At 49.4% G+C, this 26,108-nt stretch overlaps 1 protein-coding gene across 5 annotated transcripts in view; it reads left to right on the top strand.

Moving 5' to 3' along the window:
• Nucleotides 1–335: 335 nt before the first annotated feature.
• TRPV4 (transient receptor potential cation channel subfamily V member 4) overlaps nucleotides 336–26,108 on the top strand; it is a 45,990-nt gene continuing 20,217 nt past the window's right edge. Inside the window, exons 1-4 of one of the 5 annotated variants that reach the window (XR_013978977.1) lie at nucleotides 336–442; nucleotides 3,526–3,826; nucleotides 20,076–20,490; nucleotides 24,799–24,971. Coding sequence is in view for 4 of the 5 variants with exons in the window: in XM_080979189.1 (XP_080835315.1) it covers nucleotides 20,114–20,490; nucleotides 24,799–24,971 (550 nt within the window). In the remaining variant the exon portion in view is untranslated. Of the gene's footprint in view, nucleotides 443–877; nucleotides 958–3,525; nucleotides 3,827–17,815; nucleotides 18,110–20,075; nucleotides 20,491–24,798; nucleotides 24,972–26,108 lie in introns of those variants that run through there. The other 4 variants (XM_080979189.1, XM_080979192.1, XM_080979190.1 and 1 more) reach the window with 4 other exon arrangements.

Here is a 26,108-nt window from a genome sequence, read left to right as displayed (position 1 = left end):
CCTCCTGCGGGAGCGAGTTCCACAGATGAGCTAGTACTTTCTTTTATCTGTCGTCCTGAATGGGCGCGAGTTCGAGAGTTATGCGAGAGGGAGGAGAACTTTCCTGCTCTCCACGCCGGGCAGAATTTTAGAGACTTCTCTCGTGCCGCCTCCCTCTCGCCTTTCCTAAGCTGCAAAGTCCCCATCGCTGCCGCCTCGCATCCTAGGGAAGCCCCGTCGCGGATCGGATCTTGCTTCCTTCCGAGCAAAGGCTCCGACGGCGGAGGACGGGACCCAGGCGTCCTGCGCCCCCCTGCGCGCCCGGCTCACGTGGGATGCAGAGAGGAGGAGGCGCTGCCCGGAGGAGGATGGCCCGCCCGTCCGGGGGCGGAAGGTCAGCCCGGCCGGCCGGCTGCCTGCGCGGTGGGCAGACCTGGCGACGGCTCCTCCTGCGCGGCTCCAGGTAGGGGATCGGGGCCAGCGCCTTCCCCGGCGGGGCCTGGGGGGTGGGGAGCTGGTCCCTCTTGCTTTCACCAAGGCGTGGGGGGTGGGGTGGGGGGTCAAGCCCCTGCCCCTCCCCCACCGCGCATTCCCGGGCTGGGCGCCCCCGAACCCCTCCAAGCCTTGAAGGCGCGTGAATGGGAGCCCTGCAGGAGAAGAGAGGGCCCGATCCCCGGACGCAAAACTTTACCTTCGAGCCTTGGCCACGTGCCTGCCTGGGGACCTGAGCTGATGGCGAGCCAAGTGCCCTCTGCACGCGCTCAGAGGCAGCGTCTCCAGGGGAAGCCCTCTACCCGCTCTTGAAAGGGGAGGAGAGCCGATCCATGGAGCCCCCGGTTGGGAAGGACTAGGAGGACCCCTGCTCTGATCCAGCCCCCCCCCGCCCCGCTCTTCTTAGAGTCTTCCTGTTCACACGTGCTGCTCTTCTGACCAAGCTAACCCTGCTGGCTCATTTAACCCACACCACGGCCCTGCCAGGTAGGCCAGGGTCACTCAGGGAGTTTCAGGGTTGAGTGAGGATTTGAATCCGGGTCTCTCCCAGGTCCATCCCTCTAACTGTGACACAGTACACAGCTAGCAGATGGTTTTGAAGACTAGCAGATGGTTTGTGTAGAGAAATGGTGCCTGGTATCTGGGTGTCCAGATTGTGCCTCTGTCTTTCAAGGATCCCACCCCCCTGGGCCACACATGTGCCTGGGAGGGGATGAAGCCTTTGCAAGCCAAGCATGGCTTCTTCATGCAGTGCATAGTGGAACTACGGAACTCCCTCCCACAGGAGGCAGTGACGGCCACCAACTCGGATGGCTTTAAAAGAGGCTCAGACAAATTCATGGAGGAGGAGACGTGCCGGTGGCTCCTAGTGGCCAGGATGGCTCCGCTCTGCCTCCACACTGGAAGGCAGCCATGTTTCTGAATCCCAGTTGCTGGCAAGCACAGGAGGGGAGGCGGCTCCTGTGACATTTCACACCCCACCTTGCAATCTTCGCCTCTCTTATTCAGCCCTGTCTACACTGAGTGGCAGTGGCTGTCCAGGGTTTCAGGCAGGAACCTGGGACCTTCTGCACACAAAGCAGATGTTCTGCCACTAAGCCACAGACCTCCCTTATTCATTCAGGAATAAACCCAAATGGGAATTTACTTCCAAATAAGTTTGCATAGTATTGTGGTGGTGTTTTTTCTGTATGTTTTTTTAAAAAAAAATACATATATTTTAAAACAACAACAATCCTGTGTGCTTTTGATCCAAAAGCTTTGATATTTCCGTTTTGCTTTCTGTTAAAATCATAAAAAATTATTTCAGAATATGTGGGGGGTTTTCTCCATTTTTTATTTTTGCCATGAAATATAGAATTATAGATTTGTGGAGTTGGAAGGTACCCTGAGGGTCATTTAGTTCAGCCCCCTGCAATGCAGAAATATCGACTAAAGCATCCATGACAGATGGCCACCCAACCTCTGCTTAAAAACCTCCAAGGAAGGAGAGCCCCCCACCTCCTGAGGGAGTCCATTCTATGCCAGTTTATAATGAAACCCAAGAGGACATGGTCACTTCCTCTCAAGTTTCTGAGTACTTCCACTTCATCCATCAGTCCCTCCTTGTTGGTGAGGACCAGGTCCAAGATAGATGATCCCCTTGTTGCTTCTTCGACCTTCTGGGAAATGAAATTGTCAGTGAGGCAATGGAGGAATTTGTTGGAATCTTGGCAGAGTATGTGTTCCAACAGATATCGGGATAGTTGCAAGTCTCCCATGCTTACTACATCACTCCTTTTTGAAAAAAAGCTAACGCTACTCTAGGCTGCATTTGTACAGTAGACAAATGAAGAGAAGTCATCATCCCACTCTATTCTCCCTTGGCAGTACCGTGTCTAGTTCTGGGTACCACAATTTAAGAAGGATGTTGACAAGCTGGAATGTGTGCAGACGAGGGCAACTAAGATGATCAAGGGTCTGGAAACCAAGTCTTATGAGGAATGGTTGAAGGAGGTGGGTTTGTTTAGCCTGCGAAAGAGGAGGCTGAGAGGAGACATGATAGCTATCTTCAAATATCTTAAGGGCTGTCATATGGAGAATTGTTTTCTCCTGCTCTGGAGGATAGGACTCAAACCAGTGGCTTAAAATTACAAGAAAGGAGATTCCGATTAAACATTCAGAAAAACTTTCTGATAGTAAGAGCTGTTCTGTTATCCATTATTATCTCTTGAAAGGCATTCTGCCTGCGTCGTGGTGTTCCCTGACAGCAATTCATTACGTTGATTATTTCTTGTTTATGGATTCATACATACATTATATAATGATGTTTATGATTTGTAAATTTTGGATTATATTCTAACTTCTACTAATAATACATTTACCATACTTATTAGCCATGTGTTGCGGCTGTATTTGAGCAGTAAGTGATATTCGGCAGTGGAACAGACTCCCACGAGAGGTTGTGGACTCTTCTTCCTTGGAGGTTTTTAAACAGAGGTTGGATGGCCATCTGTCATGGATGCTTTAGCTGAGATTCCTGCATTGCAGGGGTTTGGACTAGATGACCCTTGGGTCCCTTCCAACTCTATGATTCTATGAATGTTTGGTAATCTCTGCTCTCTCTGCTCCATTGAAAAATTCCTCATCTAAGCCAGTAGGTCAAAGTGTGGATAGACAGGCCTCCAGTTTCTGGAAGCTGCACCTTCTCTTCCAGCAAGGCAGCCAGCTTGTGTTTGCTGCAGGTGTCGTTTTGCACATTCTCCGGCAGGAAGAGAAACGGCACGGGCGGTTTCCTCGCCGTCCTTGTCTCTTGGTCCTACGTGCTTCATGAGGTTGTTTCATTTCAGTTCAGGCAGTATGAAGGAAGCGAGGCTTGCTGGGGGAGCCGGCAGGAGTCAGGGTCAGGTGTGGGGCTTCTGCTACAGGGTAGGCTTTGTGGGGAAAGCAGCTCCTTTCCTGTGGGGACATACCAGGAAGTGGGTGGTGCCGCCCTTGGTGTGTTCCTACATGCCCCCATAGAAGCAAGGAGTGGTCTAGAGTTCTCTGAGTTGCCACAGATGATTCCATTTGCAGGTGGAGTCAACATTCCTTAGGACTGGAGCTGAACGCTGATCTCCTCTGAGGGACTTTGGCAAATCTTCTCTCCCCCCCCCCCCCCACTTTGGACGCATTCCTGGTTCCTTGGAATGACGCTTGCAGGAGTCACATTTATTCAGCAACAGCAGAACAACTAGCAAGAAGCCGGCTTTGGTGGTCCTGTGTGGCACTTGGGAATGAGATTTTGGCCGCAGGGAAACTGAGGCAAGGAAACCCCTCTGTGGAGCTCCTTGAGACATCTCTGTTTGGTGTGTGGGGCCAGCCTCCTGACATTTAGGTAAGCACAAGTGGGGCAGATTTGGGAAGGGGAGAGGGACTCTGTTGAATCCTGGATGGGATGGGGGTGGGCCAGCTATAACTGTTATCAAACAGTGGAATCTCAAGTGGCAAAGTCATCTTGCATGCCAGGAGTCTTGGATGCTATCCAGCATCCCCATGTAAGGAATCTCGAGAACAGAAGTGTAGAGTCCAGGTCAAGGGAAGTCATAGTCCCATTCTTTTCTGCCTTGATCAGACCACACCTGGAGTACTGTGTCCCATTCTGGGTGCCACAATTTAAGAAGGATGTTGACAAACTGAAACGCGTGCAGAAGAGGGAGACCAAGATGATTAAGGCTCTGGAAACCAAGCCTTATGAGGAACGGTTGAAGGAGGTGGGGATATTTAGCCAGGAGAAGAGGAAACAGAGAGGAGATATGATGGCTATCTTCAAAGATCTTAAGGGCTGTCACATGGAGGATGGCGCAAGCATGTTTTCTCCTGCTCTGGAGGATAGGACTCAAACCAATGGCTTCAAATTACAAGAAAGGAGATTCCAACTAAACATTCGGAAAAACTTTCTGACAGTAAGAGCTGTTTGGCAGTGGAACAGACTCCCATGGGAGGTGGTGGACTCTCCCACCTTGAAGGTCTTTAAGCAGAGGTTGGATGGCCCTGTGTCCTGGATGCTTTAGCTGAGATTCCTGCATTGCAGGGGGTTGGACGAGATGATGCTTGGGTCCCTTCCAACCCTATGATTCTATGAATGTTTGCTGTAGGAAGGCATCATCCAGGCATCAATGCAGTCTGTCTTGGAGGTCTATAGCAGACACCCACAGTAAGGTCAGCGTTGTTCCTCTCCTACAATTTTTACCCATATACTCTGAGTCTGCCTTCCATGCTCCAGGTCATAGAAGTATTCACAAGTGTACACCAGTGTGTTCTGAGGTCTGCAACCACTGTCCTTGCTCATCTGGCCCAGAAGCGGTGTCTGAGGTGAGCTCCAGTGACACAGCATGGCTCCTGGCAGTCCTGCTTCTGTGGGCCACGTTCCTCCAGGGGTTCATGTCCTGCACGGCGCAGTCTTCCTTCTCCCTAGCGACACCCCCTCCTGCGCTGCTGTTCCAGGACAGCCCTCTCTGCTCTATTGAGAAATTCCTCATCTAACCCAGTAGGTCAAAGTGTGGCTAGACAGGCCTCAAGTTTCTGGAAGCTGCACCTTCTCTTCCAGCAAGGCAGCCAGCTTGGGTTTACTGCAGGTGTAGTTTTGCACATTTTCCGGCAGGAAGAGAAACGGCACGGGCGATCACTGTGGTTGTTTCCTTGCCATCCTTGTCTCCTGGTCCTACGTGCTCCATGAGGTTGTTTAATGTTTTAGTTGAGACTCATTCTTTGCAGGGGGTTGGACTAGATGACCCTCGGTGTCCATTCCAACTCCACAATTCTATGATTCTAGGAGAGCTGGGCTTGAGCTTTGCTGCCAGCTCTGCTTGGCCTCCTGTTCCCCCATCACTACAGCTGGTGTAGCAAAGATCACAAGCTGTGAATTGGGAGACCTCCAGTTGAAATCTCACCTCTGCCAAAACTCCTAGGAACCTGCCTTGCACTGAGTGAGACACTGGTCCCTCCAGCTCAGTACTTCCTGCACTGGCTGGCAGCAGCTCTCCAGGGTGTCCAGCAGGGTTCTCTCTAGAGATGCTGGGGCTTCTTCCTGCAGGCAAACAGAGGCTCTAACAAGGAGCAAAGTCCTTCCCCAACTCATGAGGTAACCCTGCAGAAGCTTTGCACCTACCTCAGCCCCCCACCCCCAATAGCTTATTTAAATCATAAGAAATTTGTGGAAATGCTTCAAACACACACAAACGGATAAGTGGTTGTTAATAATTAATGTTTGTTTATATCCATGAAAGAATAACCTGCCTGTGCAATATTTGGGGGATAGGACACCCCTGCCCCATACTCGTCAAGCTTTTCCACAGTGTTTTGAGTGTCTGAACTTGTAAAATGGTGGATTCTACCTTTTGCCATTGATGGTTGTGAATGAGTTATACAGAATGAACTTATTCAAAAAAACAGAGCACATCAGCCTAGGGGCTGGGGGGGGCATTCCGTTCTCTCTTGATGAGGGGAGGGGGATTCGAATCAGTTCACATTTAGCGGTGAACCTACCTAATTCACAATTTCTGAAATGATCACAATGATCACAGTGCAGTTCTCCAGCAAAGCAGCGTGTACCAAAATGTCTATATCGGTAAAATATGCATGTATGTATGTTGGTGAAAATAACATGCAAAAACTGTATTATTTAAGGGGAAATTGCTTCAGAAATGTGTATATTAGATAGAAGTGCATACAAAAATGATTTTATTAGGATAAATTTGCAGTAAAATGCTGTTGAATTTTCATGAGGACTTAAAAAATAATAATATGCAACTGAATTTCAGATGGGCAAAATGAGGAACAGAGGAAGTGGACAGATCTGCTCATCCATACTTTTGACACCCCTTCCCATATGTCAGATCATGACCTTAAGTGCTTAAAACTAGATTTAATGTCACACCCATCACCACAGCCCCACAGGCAGGTTACAGCTATAACCATTTACAGATGGGGAAGTGTGCACTGTGAATTCCAAAATGTCACGACCTGAACCCAGGTCCCCTCAGTTCCAAGTTTGGCGTATACAAGCAGGCAGGCAGCACTTTCAGTGAGGAGTTTGAAAGAGCACTCACAGAAGGGTCACAGAGCACCTGGAATTTGCGCACACATTTTATTGCATTCCTCAGGGTTTGAAGAAGGATTAAGGGTGGCTGGCGCCATAATAAGTAAACTCTAGTTCATTGGGCTGGGCATTCACTATTGCAGTACGTTCAATACGAGGTTGGTTGGTATTCCTCTCAATGTTTCCCATGTTAGGTTGCCTCTTTTCCATCTAACTCCACTTCTGACACTTGATTTAGGCAGCTGCACAAAAGTTACGTTTTTCCTCTGCAGAAATGACCTCTGTGTAGGAAACATTGTGGAGCATCTGTGGCCAGCTTAGTGCCCTCCAGACATTTCAAGCTACACCCAGAGTTGCAGCCCAAAACATCTGGAGGGGCCCAAGCTGGCGAAGATGAGTGAGGGCTGCAGCTTGGGGGCTGAGCACCAGCTTGGGATGGCAAATGAAAGAGGTGGCAGGATAGACGCTGATAAAATGATGCCTGGCAGGAAGGAAGTGGATAGTTTTCTCCTTCTCTCATAACGCTAGAAATTGGTTCAAAAACCTCCAAGAAGGAGAGTCTGCCACATTCCACTGTGTCCATGCCACTGTGGAACAGCTCTTACTCTCAGAAAGTTCTCCCTAAGGTTTAGTCAGAATCTCCTTTCTTGTAACTTGAATCCACTGGTTCAGGTCCCACCTTCCAGAGCAGGAGAAAACAAGCTTGCTCCTTCCTCCATGAGACAACGCTTCAGGTATGTGAAGGTGGCTATCCATCCTGTCACCTCTCAGTCTTCTCTTCTTTGGCTTAGCCATCCAGGCCAGGCCCAGTGGAAGCAGCCTTCCAGGCTGGCTGGCCAGGGACTCCTGCAGGGGTGCGTTAGGACCCCCCATCCTCTGATGAATAGATTTCTGCTGCTTCTCCCATCCTGTGCTGCCAGACGTTCAGCCCCGATGAAGTCACTGCCTATGGTGACTCCCTGGCGGAGCTCAGAACCTCCCTGTTTGCTCTGGGCCGTTGCCTCCCTCCCTCCCTCCCTCCACGCTGCTGTCCTGGAGCTGGAGAACAGGGCCTGGCTCTGTGCAGCTGGACATGAGGCCTGAATCCCCAAACCTGTGAAATTCTACAAACGGCTTAAGCAAACAGGATGGTCAGGAGGAGGGGAGAGGGGGACGGGGAGGCCAAACTGAATCAGTCCCTTGTGCTGCCGTCACCTCAGCAGGCCGGCCCTCCTGCCTATGGGGCTGAGCAGGCAAACTCCGCCTGGGGCAGCGCTCCAATCACTGCCTCCCTCTGGAGCAGGCCACTTCTCTGGGACTGTGACCTCTCCACTGGGATGCTGCCTGCCCCACCTCAGCCCTCCCCGTCCCTCGCACTGGAGGGTGTGGCCTCAGATACCCACCCGCCTTCCCGCACCTGGTGTCCTCAAGCTGCTTTGGGAGACGGCTCCTAGCAGTAGCACCCCAGCACCCAGATGATGCTGGGGCTGAGGGCAACATAGTGAGTTGGGTGGGACCCCAAGGGTCATTCAGTCCAACCCCTTGTCATGCAGGGATCACAGTTGATTGCTGCTCAAAACTTCTGCCAGGTTGGGGGTGGCCGATATAGACAGGCTGCCTGCCTTTAAGTGCCCAGGGTGCTTGGTTTTGAGTTTTGTAGTCTGTTTCCGCTTTTATAAAAAGAAAGAAAGAAAGAAAGAAAAGATAAGGGCAGAAGATCATGTCTGAATTGACACTGGGGTAGGATTCCATTTTCAGGGCATCTGAAAGCCCCTACTTCTTATTGGTTTATTCAGCTGTGATTCCTGCATTGCTGGGGGTTGGATTAGATGACCCTTGAGGTCCCCCTTCCAACTACAGTTCTGTGATTCTGCTTTAATGATTGTATTTGTATGCTGCCTATTTTCTCCAAGGAGCACAAGGTGGTGTACATGGTTCTCCCTGATCCTGTGGGGCAGGTGAGGCGAAGGGGGTGTGTGGCTGGCCTGAGCTTCAGGCTCAAGGGGCTTTCGACCCCTGGTCTCTCCCAGGCCCTAGTCTGACATGCTGAATACTACGCCACTTTTGGGAAGCACTGGTCCAGCAGCCCCATCCTCCATCTTTCCATGCCCTCCATTCTCAAACAGAAACTCTCTAGGGAAGATGATCCCCAGGCAGAGACTGAAGGGCTGGGAATTGCAGGCTGTTTTCAGGGCTCTGGTGAAGGATCCATCATAAACCTTACTATTTCTTTTGATTTGATTAAATATTTGGATTCCGCTTTTCCAACAAAAATGTTGAGTTCAAAGCTTTTTAATGTTTTTAATTTTTTATGTTTTATCGTGTTTTTAATATTCTGTTGGGAGCTGCCCAGAGTGGCTGGGGCAACCCAGACAGATGGGCGGCATACAAATAATAAAAATATTTATTATTATTATTATTATTATTATTATTATTAAAGTGGCTCCCAATAGTCACAACAGCAGCAAAAAGCAGCAAACATTGCAAGCAGGGTAGCATAAAAACAAAGCAGACAACAACAGCACATTCATTGGAACAGTTAATGCAATTCAATAAAGTCATGGTAATTCAAAATATCGGAAAGAGCTGCTGAGCACCAGCCCTGAGGCAGGGGACACCCTCTCTCTTCCGATATGTGGCTTTGCCTCCTACAAAAGCTGTCCCCTCCCACCATGGGGACGCCGACTTCTTCCAGCCGAGGGGCAGCCAGTCCAGAACGTTGTTAGCTGTACCACGCTATTAGGCTCCGCCACGGCCCAGCCCCAGAGCCCTGCGGGAGGCGAGCCAGGCTGGAAATGAGCAGCAGCGCTCCTCCTGGCCTGTGTCCTGAGACCGCGGGGCTCCCTCTGATGTGGTCTCCCGCCCCTTGTGGTTCTGTGGGCTGAATGGAGGGAGCCGCCTCCCATCTGACCATTGGCAACCCTGTCTGATTTCTGGATTGCTTTCTATAGTAACACGGGGTGGAGGCCCAGCTGCAGGCTGCCGTTAACCAACCCCCCATGTGTGCTTCTAGGCTATCACCAGCAGGAAAAATAGCACAGAAATCTCTGTCCCGCAATAAAGCCTATGTGGTGTAGTGGTTTGAGTGGCAGACTAAGGGCTGGGAGGCCAGGGTTCGAATCCCACTCAGCCACGAAGCTCACGGAGTGTCCTTGGGCTGGCCATTGCCTCTCAGCCTAGCAGACCTCACAGGGCTGTTGTGAGGATAAACCGGGGAGGAGGGGGGCATCCACCAGAGTCACATCTAGCAATGTAGGGTGGCACTTTTCCTAAATTCCCTGTCCGGAAGGGGAAGGGGAGGGGGCATTTATTGGAATTAATATACCTTCTTAAAAATCAATGAAACACATTTTTTTTAGACAAAGCGGAGAGAAGGAGAACTATGCACTCCACCTTGATAGTTTATAAAATGATGCCCTGGAGAGATTTGAGAGAGAGAAGTCCCCCCCCCCCCTCTAACTCAAGAACTTGTGGGCATCCCATGAAGTCGAATGTTGAAAGATTCAGGGCAGATAAAATAAAGTGTCTAGTTTAACCATGGAACTCACAGCAGCGATGGGCCACCAGACTGGACAGATTCATGGAGTCGGGGGCTCTCAGTGGCGTCTGGCCACAATGGCTGTGGTCTGCCTCCAGCAATGCTTCTGGGGGGAGTCTGCTCTTGTGCTTGAATCCTGCTTTCCATTGGGGCATCTGGCTGGCCCTATGAGAACAGAGTGCCAAACTGGCCTGATCCAGAAGGCTCTCCTTACTTTCTTACAGTTTCTATGCCCAAACCAAAATATGGTCATCATGCACCCCTGTGTCTAAGTGGTGAGGTGTCTGAGCGGTGGCGGCTGTGCCTTGACTTTGGTGTCCTTGGAAGGAAGGTGACTGGAGGCTGATGTTGTTTCTGTGATATTAGGCATTATTTGCCTATCTATCCAGGCTGTGCTTGAGATGGAAGGTTCAATAGCATCAACACTCCTAATTGATCCTGCTCTACCCTCAACACCACGACTTGTTGCAGAGAGCAAGTTTCAGAGGGCAAGTCAGGCCACTGCCAGGTTTGGGCCTGTTTTTTCAAGATTGCCAACCCATTCTTCTCCAGACATGCCTGCTTCTGGAAGGATCTCCAGCCATTTAGTATCTGTGGCAACACCTTAGCTGCCCGTGGCCATCTCTTGAGTTATCCAGAAGCCCACTCTCCAAAATACTGTGTGTCTGTGCAAGGCTAAAGTGGTCCTCTTTATGACCTCTTCAGTGGACTTTTTTTGCAACAAAAGTCACAAAATTGGGGTAGGTAGAAGGCCCCCCAATCCATTTAATGTAAACTCAATATCATTACTGTATTTAGTTTTTTTGGACAACAGTAAAATGTGAAAAAACAGAGCAGGCTCTTGCCAAGTGGAATGCATAGTTGCAAAGGAGGAATTATTAGATCGAAACTGGGAGGAAGGCAGCTTAGTCTGGGAACCCAGGTGAGGAACTACGCAGTCACAGGGACAAAGTGTGCTCTCGGAGAAACAGGACGAAGCCTCTTCTCAAATTCTGAGCAAGAATATATAGCAGATTCCCAGAAACACTCCAACTGAAAGCAGAACAACCCGGTATTAAACTTATGTGACTCTTTGTCACCAGATCAGAACTGACACTGGAACAATGGTCACCGACCCCTGGCCCCAGAGGCGGCATGGAGCAGGCTCCGTGCCTCTTTTCACCAGGCAAATATGGGGAGGGGCCTGTGTGCGGTCAGGACCCCGTGTCAGGCAGGTTGGGAAGCAGTCCTGGGAAAGGCTGGTGGCAAAAAACTCTCCAAGTGATCGTCCAATGAGCCTGGATCGCTCAGCTTCCATCAAATTTCCGATATTTGGCTTCAACTGCTAATTTCAAGTTAAGGATATGTAAAAACAGCAGCAAGACTGAGATAAAGAGAGAGAACTGTGTGCTTACATGCACTGTTGCACTTATTCCATTCTCAAGCAGCAGAATTTTTAAAACATCTGATGGGGGGGGGGGGACAGGCAGCCCATAAATATAGTAGGGATTTCTGCATGCTGTGGGAGTGTCTAGGCATATATTGGTTCCTAAATATATATTTTAAACCCCTAAAACTGCCCAGCAAAGACCCATGTTCAGTGACTTCTAAGATCTGTGGAATATTAAGGATGGAGCGCAGGGGAAAGTACAACTTGCCTGCTTTCCTGCTCTCCAGGGCCCTCCCCACCCCTCGATACAAAAATAAAATACTATTGCAGCACGCCAATCTCCGAGTGCTGAGAGACTCCAGGAGTTCCTGCACTTTCCCCAGGGCTGGGTTTCCTTGGAAAGAAGGTGAACATGGTTTTATTTACACATATACAATCTGAGGACAGGATGGAGGGGTATAGCAGATCCCACCTCTGTATACCAAAAATGTAGTGGATTCCATAGCTACCATCAATTGTCTACGTATACCAATTGTGGCGGATCCAAACTGCATACACACTCTAATAAACACTGCAAGTTATCTTTTTGGATTTTGTGTGAAGGAAAACTTTGGTACTTGGAGACTGAGACAGAGGTTGAACTAATTAAGAAAGATTTTATAGAACAAAGTTGATAAAACAATGTTCTTTCAGGAAACAGTTAACCTATTAATAATTGTATTAAATCAAAAGGAGGTGACAGGCTTCTAATCAAACACAGCTTCTTTTAAACTTCAGTTGCTGTTCAGTTATTTCACTTCAGGTAAATTTTACAGGTTTTTAGGTTTTAGATGGTAAATGCTTAGCTTATTTCCAATTTTGTTACTTCAGTTTCTTAAACTTAATTGCGTAGGTCAGGGGTTGGCAACCTAAGGCCCATGGGGGTCGTTTAACTGGCCCATGGACCCCCACCCATTCGGGGACCTCCACCACCCGCCTGGCGCTAAACTGGCGCTAAACTGGCGCTCCTGCAGCCAATGGGAAGCTGCGCACGCCTCCTCCATGCCGGAAGGAGCGCCGGAAATAGCGTTTGCACATTCATGCGCATGCGCACTGTGGCCCACTGCAGCGTCTGCAGGACCATGAACCGGCCCAAGCCACAAAAACTTTGCCAACCCCTGGCCTAGGCGTTTCAGCTTAATACTTTGGTTCTTAAACAAGGCACTACATTCTGTCAGTTTCCCCACCATATATCAATCACACACCTGGGGTACTTCTAGCAGGATAACAGACCCAGGGGGTCCCCTCATCCCTCTTCACTGGCTTGGGATTCTTCTCTCCCCTCATGACTGACAGGAGACCCAAGGAGATGCTATCCTCACAGCTCTACTTCTCCTGGCTCAGACTCAGCCCTCCAGTTCACTCCTGTCTGAATACTTTCCCTAGACATTACACACTGTCTTCCAGTCTAAGCTCAGAGGCTCCTTTTTCTAGCTGTAGATATTTTCCTGAGCGCGGTTGTTCCACACAGACCAGGCCCAGCTCTCCTTCTCTCCCTCCGGCTCTCTCTTCAACCATCTCTTCATCTGAGCTCTTTCTCAGAAATGAGTCCTTTTATACTCCTTCTCAAAGTGCTGGCTCCACCCCCTCTGACTAGCTGTCTTGGTAGCCAATCAGAGAGAGGCTCCAGCCCTCTGGTGGAGTTCTGAGGAACTGCAGCCCCAGCCCCTGCTCTGGCTCAGCTGTCCTTCACGAGGGGCTCACAGCATCCACAGCCCAGCAGCTCTTGCTTCCTCAGTGGACAGCTTTGAGGTCAAGTGCAGAGCAAGTCATGCCTGTGTCTCCTCAGCCCAAATGCGCAGGCCTCTCCCATGCATGCCCCGCTGGGCCTCAGATTCTCCGTCCTAGGAGGATGTGGCATCTAGCCAGGTGAGGGGGGAACAGGTCCACAGCTGTTCACTTCAGACCCGCAAAGGCCTTCTGAATGGAAACACGACCGGAAGCCTGGAAGTTTCTGGCAGGACATTAATCTTGAAAGTCACAATAGGCGGCTGCTTTGTGTCTGGCGTCCGCAGGGGACTCCGCCCGCCCCCTGGGCACAGGGTACAAAGGGCATCCCAGATTTAGGGACAGAGGTGGGGGAAGCCGTGACGCAGTGCAGGAAGGCAGCATGTTTTGCACCCCACCCACTCCGGTCTTTGTGTCGGAGAGAAAGGGGGGTCCCCCTGGGACTGAGCTCAGAACACAGGGACTTGCAGAGATGGGAGGATCCCCCAAAGTGCGGGGAGAGAGGGCTGCTTGCCCAACCTGACAGGCACCTGCGTTTTTGGCTGGGTGGTGAAGAATGGCCGGGGGTTTCAGTGAGAACGACTTGGTGGATGGGGCCCCTCTGAAGCCCTGTGTGTTCCACTCTGAGCACCAAAACACCTTGAGCTGGGAAAGGGCTTGTGGAGGAGAGGTCCCCACAGTGACTAGCCATGGGGGGGGGCAGCACAGGTGTGGGGAGGGTAGCTGCTCTTGCACTCCTGCCCTGTTTGGGGGCTTCCCATCGGGGCACCCGGAGGGCCACAGGATGCTGGACTCGAAGGGCCGTCTTACGTTAAATATACATAATAGGTTTTTTAAATAATAATAATGATGATGTTGCATCATCAGAACTACTAGGAAGAAAACAATCAAAGTTGTATGATGTAAGAGCTGCACAAAAGCTGTGTTTTCCAAATAAATAGAGGGAAGATCGTGTAGAAAAATAAATGCAGCAAATCACATTGTGAAAGCCAAATTTCTCCATTTCAGTGGAGGAAAGAACATTTTGTGTTTCTGAACCTCATCGAATCATAGAATTGTAGAGTTAGAAGGGATCCCGAGGGTCATCTAGACCAACCCCCTGCAATGCAGGAATTTCAGCTAAAACAACTGGATGCATAAGAAATGAAATTCCAACAAACAGCATAGAAATGCCTTCCTTACCCCCAGAGACACGTAATTTGTGTGTTCATTTCTCTGCCATAGCCAGTGTCCACATATTCTGGTACCACAATGAGAGGGTTAATTCCTTTAGTGTCTTCCATTTCTGGCCCATGGAAGGTCTTAGGGATGGAGAGCTTTGTTTCGTCTCCAGGCAGTCTTTTGCAGACAGCTGTGGCCTCCACCACCTTTGAATTACTCCATGTTGCTTATATTCCACTGTAACTTGGTCTGTTTGGACCAGGCCTCTGATGCCTTCTGAACAGCACCTCGTTTTCTCAGCCCTCGACAAAGAACTAACATTTTTATTCTTAATAAGACTGGGGAGCTGGAGAGGCCTTGGCATTTGCTGCTGCCCTCGAGATCACAAACCCTCCGTCATCCAGAGGCACCGTCCTTGCGGCCTCTTCCAGTCAGGCAGGGCCAACCGGCAACAGGAAGGGAAATGAATCATCGGTGCTTCAGGTGTGTCTGAAAAGCAAACGGGAGCATGGCCAGTGGGTGGCCCCAAATTTCAGTGGCCAGCAAACCAACAGAACGGGAACAAACAGGCCTCTGTGTGCCTTCAGGCTGAGCTCACGGCCTGGCATCTCCCTAGAGGCAGGGGCTGCCTCCATTTCCCACCCTTTCCAGCTGATAAACCTTTGTGCATTTGGTGGCTAAATTTGGACAGCCAGTGTGGTGTATCAGACTGGGACCTGGGAGATCAGGGTTCAAATGTGCACTTGGCAATGAGGCTCATGGAGCGACCCAGAAGCCTCTCACTGCCTCTCAGCCCGACCTCCCTCGCAGGGTTGTTGTGGGGATTCAGTGAGGAGAGGGAGGGCCAGGTGTGCTACCTTGAGCTCCGTGGAGGAAAAGGTGGCATAGGAATGGAATGAAAACATCATCATAATAACTAATAATAAATAATTTTGCATTCTTGCCATATCAAGAATTATAATAAGGTTTTAATTCAGTGTTTTGTTATCCCTGGAGGGCAGCAGACATAGCAGGAAGTCCTGTGTCTTTCCACAACAAATTTCTCCTGTAGTTTAGAGCATCAGAAGAGGCTGCTGGATCAGGCCAATGGCGCATCTAGTCCAGCATCCGGTTCTCACAGGGGCCAACCAGACCAATTCACATATTGCTTTGAAAATATTATATTTTATATATTGTAAAGGATCTTGGCTGCATGCAATAAACTTGTCTTAACTTGACTATTTCCTTCCCCCCAAGCCAGCGTGGCCAGAGGTTGCTGGTGATGGAGCTGTGTGGCCCCACAGCTTCCAGAAGGGCAGATACAGGTTCCCCATTGCTGCCCTGGAGTTTTCCCAGGTTGCCCCCTAAGAAGAGAACTGCTTTTCCAAAACCTGCCAGACTCTGCAGAGAACCTGCTTCTCACTTTCATTTCTTTGCTGCATCAAGTCATTGGAGGATTTTACGCAGAGGTCGCGTGTCCACCTGTCAGGGATTCTTCAGCTGTGATTCCTGCTTTGCAGCAGTGATGGACTAAATGGCCCTTGGTAGTCCCTCCCAACTCTACAATTCTGTGATTCCAAGTCTCTCTTTCCCCTCTCTAGGTCCCCCCCCCCCCCCAAGCGTGAGGGCTTCCCAAGAGGTCCTTGGCTGTCCATGGCAGGAGATGCCCCTTTGGTCGGATTCAGGGCTTATTCTCAGGTTGTTTGCTCCTACGACAACCTTGCATGGCGGGTTGCTTCTGACCTCTAGAATTTGCCCCCTGCCCCCTCATTGTTGGAAAGCTTGTAAAGGTGTATCGAGTAAGATCACACCTGCCAAAAGGAAAAGGTGCTTTGTTTTGCAGAACTGCTTCATGGCACACTCAAATGTGCATTTTTTTCAAGAAAAACTGGAGGGCTGTGTGAGAGAAGCCTTTTTGCTAAACTGGTGCTCCCCAGCTGATTGGGGCGATGGGAGTTGGAAAAGGCTGCTGCGGGGGGCTGCAGCTTCTCCTCCTGTTACAACACCCCTAAACAACACCCTGTGAAAAGGAGTGGGGATCCCAGGCTGCCCCCACCCCAGATGAGCAGAGCCCTTGGGCAAGTGGACTGGATGGGACTTGGCAGCCACCAAGTGTAATGACAGGCTGTGTAATGAGAAGTATGCAAAGCCAGCCTCTCCCATGGGAGAGCTTGTCAGACAAGGCTGCCGCCAAGTAGAAAATCACAGGGGGATGGTGGCTTTTGCAGGTCTCCCCCCGCCCCCCCGCCCCACTTCCTTGTCCTGCCAGAACTTGGAGCAAAGGCTGCACAGAACTGCATTTGCCTTGATTACACGCGGAAGAGAAGAGGCAGAAGAAGGCTTGGCCCTTTCGCAGACGCCTTCACCTTTTATTGTGACTGTCAGACTTGCGGCTCCAACTGTTGGAGGGCAAAACTCCTTCTCTCTCCTACCCCCCCCGGGGGGGGGAGATTTCTAGTTAAAATTGGTTAAAATTAAAAGCACCACCTTGGATTTTACTCTAGAGTGAAGTGTTTTGAACACTCTGAAAGTGCTTTATTAATTCATTGGAGGTTTTTAAGCAGAGGTTGGCTGGCCATCTGTCAGGGATTCTTCAGTTGAGAATCCTGCATTGCAGGGGGTTGAACTAGATGACCCCTTGGGGTACCTTCCTACTATTCTGTGATTCTAATTATTTAGCCTGCTTCCTTTGCAGAAGTCTGGACCCAAAGCATCATCTAGTCCAACCCCCTGCAATGCAGGAATCACAACTATTTCTATTATTATTAGTAGTAGTATCATTGGTCACATGTTGCTGATTGGGGAGGCTTCCGGAGCTGGGGAGGCTGCCCGGGGGTGTTTGTGACGGCAGCTGCAATACCTGGGAGTTGGCCTCTTTCAGCTCTGTGGGAGTGAGCCCTGAGCAGAGATGTGTAGAGGTGCTCACTCCGTCTCAGAGCATCCACCAGAGAACACAGGCTAGCAGCAGGTGGATTGGGAAGAAATGGTAGATCTCTGGGCAACTTGCAGGAAGGATTTAACAGCATCAGCCTCAAAATGACTTCCCCTGCTCCGGATTAGGCTGGTGAAATGAAGAGAGCTAAGCCAGAAGTTGACTCTGGTGGGAAAGGATGGTAGGATCAGTTCCTTTCTGGTCCTGAAAACAAATCCCTGGGCTCAGAACCAGAGCTGGACTTTGGGCCTCAAATGTGCCGCCCGCTGCCTCTCACACTTCATTCTAAATAGTGGTTGTGGTGCCTCCAATACTTTGTGCCCAGTGCAACTGAGCTGGCCATGCCCCCCTAAATCTGCCTCTGTCAGAATGTGCTCAGAGGCAGCCTTTTCTTCCTTAGCACACAATTTGCTGTTCCAGAAATCTTTGCCTTGGTGACAGAGCAGCTCAGGGCCCCCTGAAACTTCAAATCCTCCTGCCTTTCTACATCCCGAGGAAGCTGGACTTTGGGTGGGGTTGGGCTGGTGAAAGCTGCCCTTGTTTCCTTGCCCTGCTGGCGTCTGTGCCGTAGAGCAACCACATCTGGGCGTGGGTAGGCTGGTGGCCAGCCCCACCGTCCTCCCCACAGTGCTCTTTGAAGCAGGCCCTGGTGGGGCGGCTGGCAGATGGGACAGAGCAGCAGCAGCAGCAGCAGCAGCGTAGAGCTCCTCCAGCCTCCCTCCTTTCCCCAGTTCCTCCCCACATCACTCTCCTGTGTGCCTGCGGAGCACATCTGGCACATGGAAATTGTTGCCGTTTCAGCCCAGGAGGACGAGCGCCAGGCAAATCCAGCTTCTTTGCACTCGAGAGCCCAAGGTGGGTGGTATTTGGAACGCAATTAGAGTTTCAGGTAGGATGAGGATTTGCACCCAGAGCCAGGTCTGAGGTTAGGCTGGGGTGGGGGGTCCTTGCCTTGCAGGCATCTTCCAGACCCTTTCTTGGCACACGAACACAGGAGCTGCCTTTTCCTGAGTCAGACCCCTGGTGTCTACACTGACTGGTAGCAGCCCTCGGGGGTTTCAGGCAGCCAGTGGCCTTTGCCATCGCTTCCTGATCCCTTCAGTGGTAATGCCTGGGATTGAACCCAGGCTCCTCTGCATGCAAGGCAGGTGCTGCGCCACTGAGCTATGGCCCTCGGCACGTTCAGCTTTCATTTAAAACAGCCAAAGGAACCCAACACAGCAAGTTTCTAGTCCTCTTCGTTCTGGAGGCACAAACAGGTGTTGTTTTGCCCTAATGGCTTGGTAAGAGTTAAAACTGCTTCCGCCACAGAGTTCCAAGGTGATTGACAAGCCCTTGGTGCTGGGGGGGGGGGGGAACTTCGCTGAAAGTTTTAAAAGTGAAATCAATTTAATTTAAGCAGATTAGTCTACCTGCAGTTGGCATTGCAGTTCCATACAGATTTACAGGCTCTCGCCCTCCCCCCAGTGTACACTTTTAGTAGAAATGATTTCAAGACATTTTGGTGACTGTGGCAGAAATCCCATAGGGATTCCGTAGGGACTACAGGAACTGACCCTTTGTTTCTTTTTTGATGTATCCAAATTTTGCCATTTGGGGCATAGGCAGGACTATGTTTGTCTGGAATATGTCTTCAAAAAATGAAGACAAGGGATTCCCTGAGCTTACAGAGTCCTTCCTAGGACCACGCCCCACGCCCAACTGTCGTTACTAAATATGTGAGCACACAACATGAAAGCTTGGATGCGCTAAAGGTCATTGGACACGGATGTGAGGATGCAGCTAGGATTTCAACAGCTTGTCAATGGGACATAAGAAGAGGCAGAGGCCATCTCGCCCAGCCTCCTGTTCTGACAGGATTTGCCAAGGGCTTCCTGCGCTCCTCTGGTTTCCAGAGACGGTGGAGGCAGAGCCGAGCCATGGTGGCTAACAGCCCTCGATAGCCCTCTCCTCTTCTAAAGTCATCCAGGCTGGTGTCCCTAGCAGCCTCCTGTGGGAGGGAGTTCCCCAGTTCAACTCTGCGCTGCATGAAGAAGGACTTTCTTTTATGTCCTGGCTGAATCCTCCAACGTTCAGCTTCGTGGGGTGTCCAGGAGCTGTTATTGGGGGGGGGGGGAAGCTTCTCACTCACTTTGTCTCTAAACTAAAAAGTCCCAAATGCCGCAACCTTTCTTCATAGGATCCTTTTAGTGGCCCTTTTCTGAACCTTGAAAAGCTTGAGAAATCTGCATTTGGCTGTGTAATATATATATATAACTTATGGACTTTGGCTAATTTGGGGGAAAATGCACACAAGCCGCACATTTCCAGGGGGGTGGAGAACCCACAAGACTTTGGACTTAGATGTCCCACACTCTACATCCGGATGTCTCAATTTACCATATTTTTTGCTCTATAAGACTCACTTTTTCCCTCCTAAAAAGTAAGGGGAAATGTGTGTGCGTCTTATGGAGCGAATGCAGGCTGCGCAGCTATCCCAGAAGCCAGAACAGCAAGAGGGATTGCTGCTTTCACTGCGCAGTGATCCCTCTTGCTGTTCTGGCTTCTGAGATTCAGAATATTTTTTTCCTTGTTTTCCTCCTCCAAAAACTAGGTGCGTCTTGGGGTCTGGTGCGTCTTATAGAGCGAAAAATACGGTATATTGACATGCCACCTTTTCTTTCTCTTATTATTTATTGCTTGCTTGCTTTGTATATACCGTATGACATAATCTCCTGCTATTGCCCTTTTGGGTTGTTAACAATGTTAAGAAAGATTTGCAAAAATTGTGGCACGCTCCCTTCTGTTCTGTATTTTATTCCATTCCTTTTCCCTCTCCCAGACCAGGTGTGACCCTCTCTGCCCCTCGCCACAGCCCTCATGGCAAATCTGGAAGACGCGGCCCACGCCAGCCCCAGCGAGTCTGCCGAGAGTCCGAGTGAGGAGCTTTCCCCACAGAACGACTCCTTCCCACTCTCCTCACTGGCCAACCTGTTTGAGAATGAGGAGGGAGCCCCCTTGGCCGAGGCTGCGCGAAGCCCCCCAGGAGCCGGGGATGGAAAGCAGAACCTCCGGATGAAATTCCACGGGGCTTTCCGCAAGGGTGTTCCGAACCCCATGGACCTGCTGGAGTCCACCATCTATGAGTCTTCGGTCGTGCCAGGACCCAAGAAAGCCCCCATGGACTCCCTCTTTGACTACGGCACTTACCGCCATCACCCGAGTGACAACAAGCGGAGGCGCAAGAAGGCCCTGGAGTGAGTATGGCGGCTGGTCTGGCTGGATGGTGGCGTCTTCTTGGGCTGCAAAGGGGCTGGGAGCTGAACTCCCTTGGCTGGTGCTGGGTCGGGGCAAGCCGTTCAGCCTCAGAATATAGAATGTAGGATGCAGAACTGCAGGGGCAGAAGGGAGCCGAAGGGCCATCTAGTCCAGGACTCCTGCAATACAGGGGTCACAGCTAAAGAATCTGTGACCGGTGGACAGCCAAGCTCTGCTTAGAAACCTCCAAGGAAGGAGTCTCCACAGCCTCCTGAGGGAGCCCATTCCATTTTTTTTTAAAAAATAATATTTATTAGAGTTTCAAAGAAGTTACAAAAAAGAGAAAAAGAAAAGGAAAAAGAAAAGAAAGAAAAAAAAGAGAGAAAAGAGAGCAGAAAATACAAAATACAAAAAAGTATATACAATTAAAAACATTTCCATCTTTCCGTGTCTTATCTTTCATTAACTTGTTTCCCTGACCTCCTCACACCTCCCTTTTTTGTATTCTAGTTCAGTTAAATATTTCAGCAAATCCTTTCCGCTTGGTTTTTATCCTAATAATTTATCTTAGTGTACTTATAATTTTACATTCTCGTTTCACCACTTAAAAAATCAATTTTTACCTAATCTTTTATATTATTTCTGCTAAAACCACATTGCTTCATTCCAATATCCTTCTAGCATTCCTGGATCTTGCAATGTTTCTGTAAATAAATTTTAAATTTTTTCCAATCTTCTTCCACCAACTCTTCACCTTGGTCTCAGATTCTGCCAGTCATTTCCGCCAGTTCCATATAGTCCATTACTTTCATCTGCCATTCTTCCCGAGTGGGTAAATCTTGTGTCTTCCAGTATTTTGCGATGAGTATTCTTGCTGCTGTTGTTGCATACATAAAAAAAGTTCTATCCTTCTTTGGCACCAATTGGCCAACCATGCCCAGGAGAAAGGCCTCTGGTTTCTTCTGGAAGGTATATTTAAGTACCTTTTTCATTTCATTATAGATCATCTCCCAGAAAGCCTTAATCCTTGGGCACGTCCACCAAAGGTGAAAGAATGTACCTTCAGTCTCTTTACATTTCCAACATTTATTATCGGGCAAATGATAGATTTTTGCAAGCTTGACTGGTGTTATGTACCACCTATATATCATTTTCATTATATTCTCTCTAAGGCATTACATGCCGTAAACTTGATACCTGTGGTCCACAACTGTTCCCACTCAGCCATCATGATGTTATGTCCAACATCTTGAGCCCATTTAATCATAACTGATTTCACCGTTTCATCCTGAGTATTCCATTTCAACAGCAAGTTATACATTCTCGACAGATTCTTAGTTTTTGGATCTAACAATTCTGTTTCCAATTTTGATTTCTCCACCTGAAACCCAATTTTCTTATCCAAATTATAAACCTCCATTATTTGATAATAATGACGCCAATCCGGTACTTTGTTTTTTAGTTTTTCAAAGCTCTGCAGCTTTAATCTGTCTCCTTCTTGTTCCAATATCTCCCAATATTTCGGCCAATTGGCCTCCATATTGAGCTTTTTCAGAGCCTTAGCTTCCAATGGTGACAACCACCTAGGAGTTTTATTTTCAAGCAGATCCTTGTATCTTATCCAAACATTAAACAAAGCTTTCCTGACAATATGGTTTTTAAATGCTTTATGTGCTTTGACCTTATCATACCACAGATATGCATGCCACCCAAATACGTTATTAAAACCTTCTAAATCCAAGATGTCTGTGTTCTCAAGAAGCAGCCATTCTTTCAGCCAGCAAAATGCGGCTGATTCATAGTAAAGTTTGAGGTCTGGCAGGGCAAATCCACCTCTTTCTTTTACATCAGTTAATATTTTGAATTTTATTCTGGGCTTCTTGCCCTGCCAGACAAATCTAGAAATATCTCTCTGCCACTTCTTGAAACAGTCCATTTTGTCCAAAATTTGCATTGATTGAAAGCCCATTCCATTGTCAAACGGCTCTTACTGTCAGAATGTTCTGCATAATGTTAAGCTTTAGTTCTTCCTAATATTTAGTCAGAATCTCCTTTCATCTGCAGAATATATCCCAAAGAAGATTTTTTTAAAACCCAGAAAAGGGGAGCAGTCAGAAAAAAGCGTAATGATGATTCACCCTTCACCAGCAGGTCTCAGGACGAGTTAAAAAGAGGGTCTGTAGGGAAGGAGCTGGGCTGACCTGAGTCCTTTACAGCTTTAAACACAAACACCTTGATTTGGGCCCAGAAACAAACTGGGGTTGTACAAAATCTAAAGGGAACCCCGGCCAGTAATCTGGCTGCTGAGCAGCAACTATATGCTGCCCCTGGGAGCTTACACTGAAGGGTGGCTCTTAAATTATTATTATTATTGTTCTTCTATTCTTATTAAATTTGTATACCCCCCTCCTTCTGAAGATCACAGGGTGGTTCACAACATAAAAATACAAACAGAGTATCTGTAATGTCTGAAAAGTCTGTCCTGGGTATGAGATGCATAATTTCTAAGGAAGATCCCTGAAGTTCTGTTTTCCGTCTGGACCTTCCCACTTTTTGCAGTTAATTTCCTGAACAAGTTGAAAATTGGGGGTGGGAGGAAGGGAGTGAGGAATGACTGCTAACACAGTTTTGAAACACCACTAGAAAACAAGCATTTTGCAGGATTCACCACGAAAGGGCATTTTTGCAAGACTGTTTCTCCAAATGAATGCCTTGGGTGGTGGGATAAATTCCCATGGGGGCCATTTATCACCTAAGCAAACAATTGGCAGAGTGTAGGCTCTGGTGGGACGTATTGCAAAAGGAAGTGTGTGCACTGACTTGGCAGGACATCAAATTCAGGATGAAAAAGGGTGTTTCATTCCCCCCTCCTTCAAATTCTGACACTAAAAATGTATCCTGTTGTGAGGTCATTTTGGTAACAGAGGGAAAAAAGCAAGAGGGAGAATTGGTTTTAGGAAGCGATACTGGAGCCCACAAGAGTTGGTCCCTGTAATTGGTGATGTGATGATAAAGAGAGGATCCTTGAGCATGTGAAGAATGCCTTTCTCTCTCTCTCTCACCTCACCTGGATTGGATAGCCCTCCCTGTTGAAACCCAGCAAGGGCTCCTTCCCCTCCCCAGCTAGGGAGAGCATCTTGTTCCCACATGGCTCTTTGGGGCAGGTGTGGCAGGAGTGGCGCCTGGTCAAAGAGTCCTCTGTTGAGCCCTCCTGCCTTGGCTGTGGATGGGCCTGGGGGGGGGGGGAGAGGCAGGGTTGCACCAGCTAGATGAACGGGCTGCTTGAGGAACAGGGGCACGCGGGTGCCAAGAACCCCACAAGGTGCCAGGAGACCTGGGGTGGGCACACTGCACCCCCCCTCTCTCTCAGAGGCCCAGCCCCATCCCTCCTCCAGGCTGCTTTGGAGACAGAAGATGGATGAGGTGGAGAAAGGGGGCATTCATTGTGGGAGGCGATAGATACACCTTTTGCTCCTCTGTGCCAAGAAACTCCAAGGGTGCCTGTGCTTTCCCAGGTTTGGTTTCCTGGGAACGAAGGCCGATGGAGAGACTGGGGTGTTTTATTTGCACCTCTATACAACCTTAACAGAGGAAGGAGGGACTCTAGAGCATCAGGACCCCAGCAGATCTTGCCTCTCCTTTAGGGTTTCAGGGAAGCTCCAGGGCACAGCTTTGGGGTCTAGCGCAGAGTAAGTCCAGCCTCTGTGTCTCCAGCTTCAAGCATCAGCCAGAAACTCTCTCACACAAACTCCTTGGCCTGTTATTCCCCATCCTAGGATGAGGAGGCATCCAACTCAGTGAGGTGGGGAAAAGGCCTGCCCATTTGTCTCTATGGCAACCCCTTCAAATAGGTAAATGATGATACTATCCTGACCAGCCAAGGCCATTACCTTGCAACAAAAATTGTGCGGCTGATTTAGAGGCTTGTTCCGCTAGACTGTAAACCTTACCAGATACAGAATCATGGATTTGGAAGGAACCCACAGGTATCGTCCAGACTGACCCTCCCAATCTATAAGTACAGGGTGTATATAAACAAACACAGAGGTCAGAGATCAGCCCCAAAACCTATTTGCAAGGCCTGGAATATGGGTTACAGTGCCCTTTTGCAGCCCCCAACAACCAAAGCTGCCCCTCCCACATCTAGGACTGGAAGCTGAGGCGTCAACTCTGCAGGGTGTGATAAATCCTGGCAACTTTGTGTAGTGGACTTCAATTCCTCCAGGCGGCTGTGTTGCCTGCCACCTCTGAGGCTTGTTTGGCCCAGAGCACACGGAGGTTTGCTCACCAGCTTGCTCCATCCCCAGGAAGAAACCCCCCAGCACCAAGGGGCCTGCCCCCCACCCGCCCCCCATCCTCAAGGTGTTCAACCGGCCCATCCTCTTCGACGTCGTCTCCCGGGGCTCCACCGCTGACCTGGACGGGCTCCTGCCCTTCCTGCTGACCCACAAGAAGCGCCTGACAGACGAGGAGTTTCGAGGTGAGGGGGACGAGAGGCAGGGGCACCCATGGGTGAAGGAGGGTGTTGAGCAGCCAGTGGCTGAGGTGTGCTCCCTGGGCAGGGGACCTTTAGCTGGCATGAATTCTGCAAATGCAGACTTACTTCTTTAGCCTGACGAGGGCTGAATCTACACTGACCTGTTTAATGTTATTAGGATGAAATTAGATATATCATTCTAAAATGTCACAGGGCATACGGGTAAATTAAAAGCATTTCATATCTTGTTTTCTCCATAAAAACACAGTTTTCCTACTGTCTGTTCTTGGTTCCTCTGCAGCGCCCTCTGGTGTCTCATTTTAATAATGCATTATGAATGTTACAAGCAGAATGTAATGTGTCCATCTGTGTTACGAAAACCAATCCTTAACCCTTCCTTAACATGATAAACCATGAGTGTAGATCAGCCCCAGGCAAGGGAACGGAAAGGGGGGCAGCAGGGTATCCCTGTCCTTGAGGTACACGTGGCAGGATTGTTTATTTTATTGCATTTCATAGAATCCCAGGATTGTAGTGTTGAAAGGCACCCAAAGGGTCCCTTGTTGAATTGCCCGCGAGGCAGGGACTCGTATCCCCCTGTGTTCTCCAAGGAGCTCAAGGTGGCTCTTCTCCCCCTCCTTGTGCGGTGTGTCTGGGCGAGAGGCAGTGACGGCCACCCAAGGCCACCCAGGGAGCTTCATGACCAAGCGGAGGTTTTGAACCCGGGTCCCTGGGTCCTCGACTGACATGACAGCACACTGGCTCTTTCCTGCCTACTGGATGCTGGGAGTCTTGCTCAGTTCTCCTCCTCCGCTTGAGATGGGCAGGAGCTTTTCCAGAGCATGGCTGGCGTTTCAAATATCAATTGTGGATTGTGTTGTGGAGGCTCCTCGTGCTTTGGTTCCTGTAGCCCAACAGGTTGGCCAGGTTTTTGTTTTGTTTTTTTAATTGTTTCAAAATCTGCTTGGCCACAGACTACAGTGGGGCAGAAGACGTCTGTGTGTCTGTGCCTGCCTTTAGAAGCGAAGACACTTCCCCTGTTTATGCAGGTTTTTTGTTTTGTTTTAAAAAACCTTTCTCCAGCAGCGGGGGGGGGGGGGGGGAGAGAAAGAGACCCAACCTACTAGATCATGGCTCCTA

This window comes from Podarcis pityusensis, assembly GCF_964106645.2.
Source record: "Podarcis pityusensis genome assembly, chromosome: 13".
In the NCBI taxonomy this organism is placed as follows: domain Eukaryota; kingdom Metazoa; phylum Chordata; class Lepidosauria; order Squamata; family Lacertidae; genus Podarcis; species Podarcis pityusensis.
Note: the sequence above shows the minus strand (reverse complement) of the source record. Positions and strands in the feature narration are given on the sequence as shown.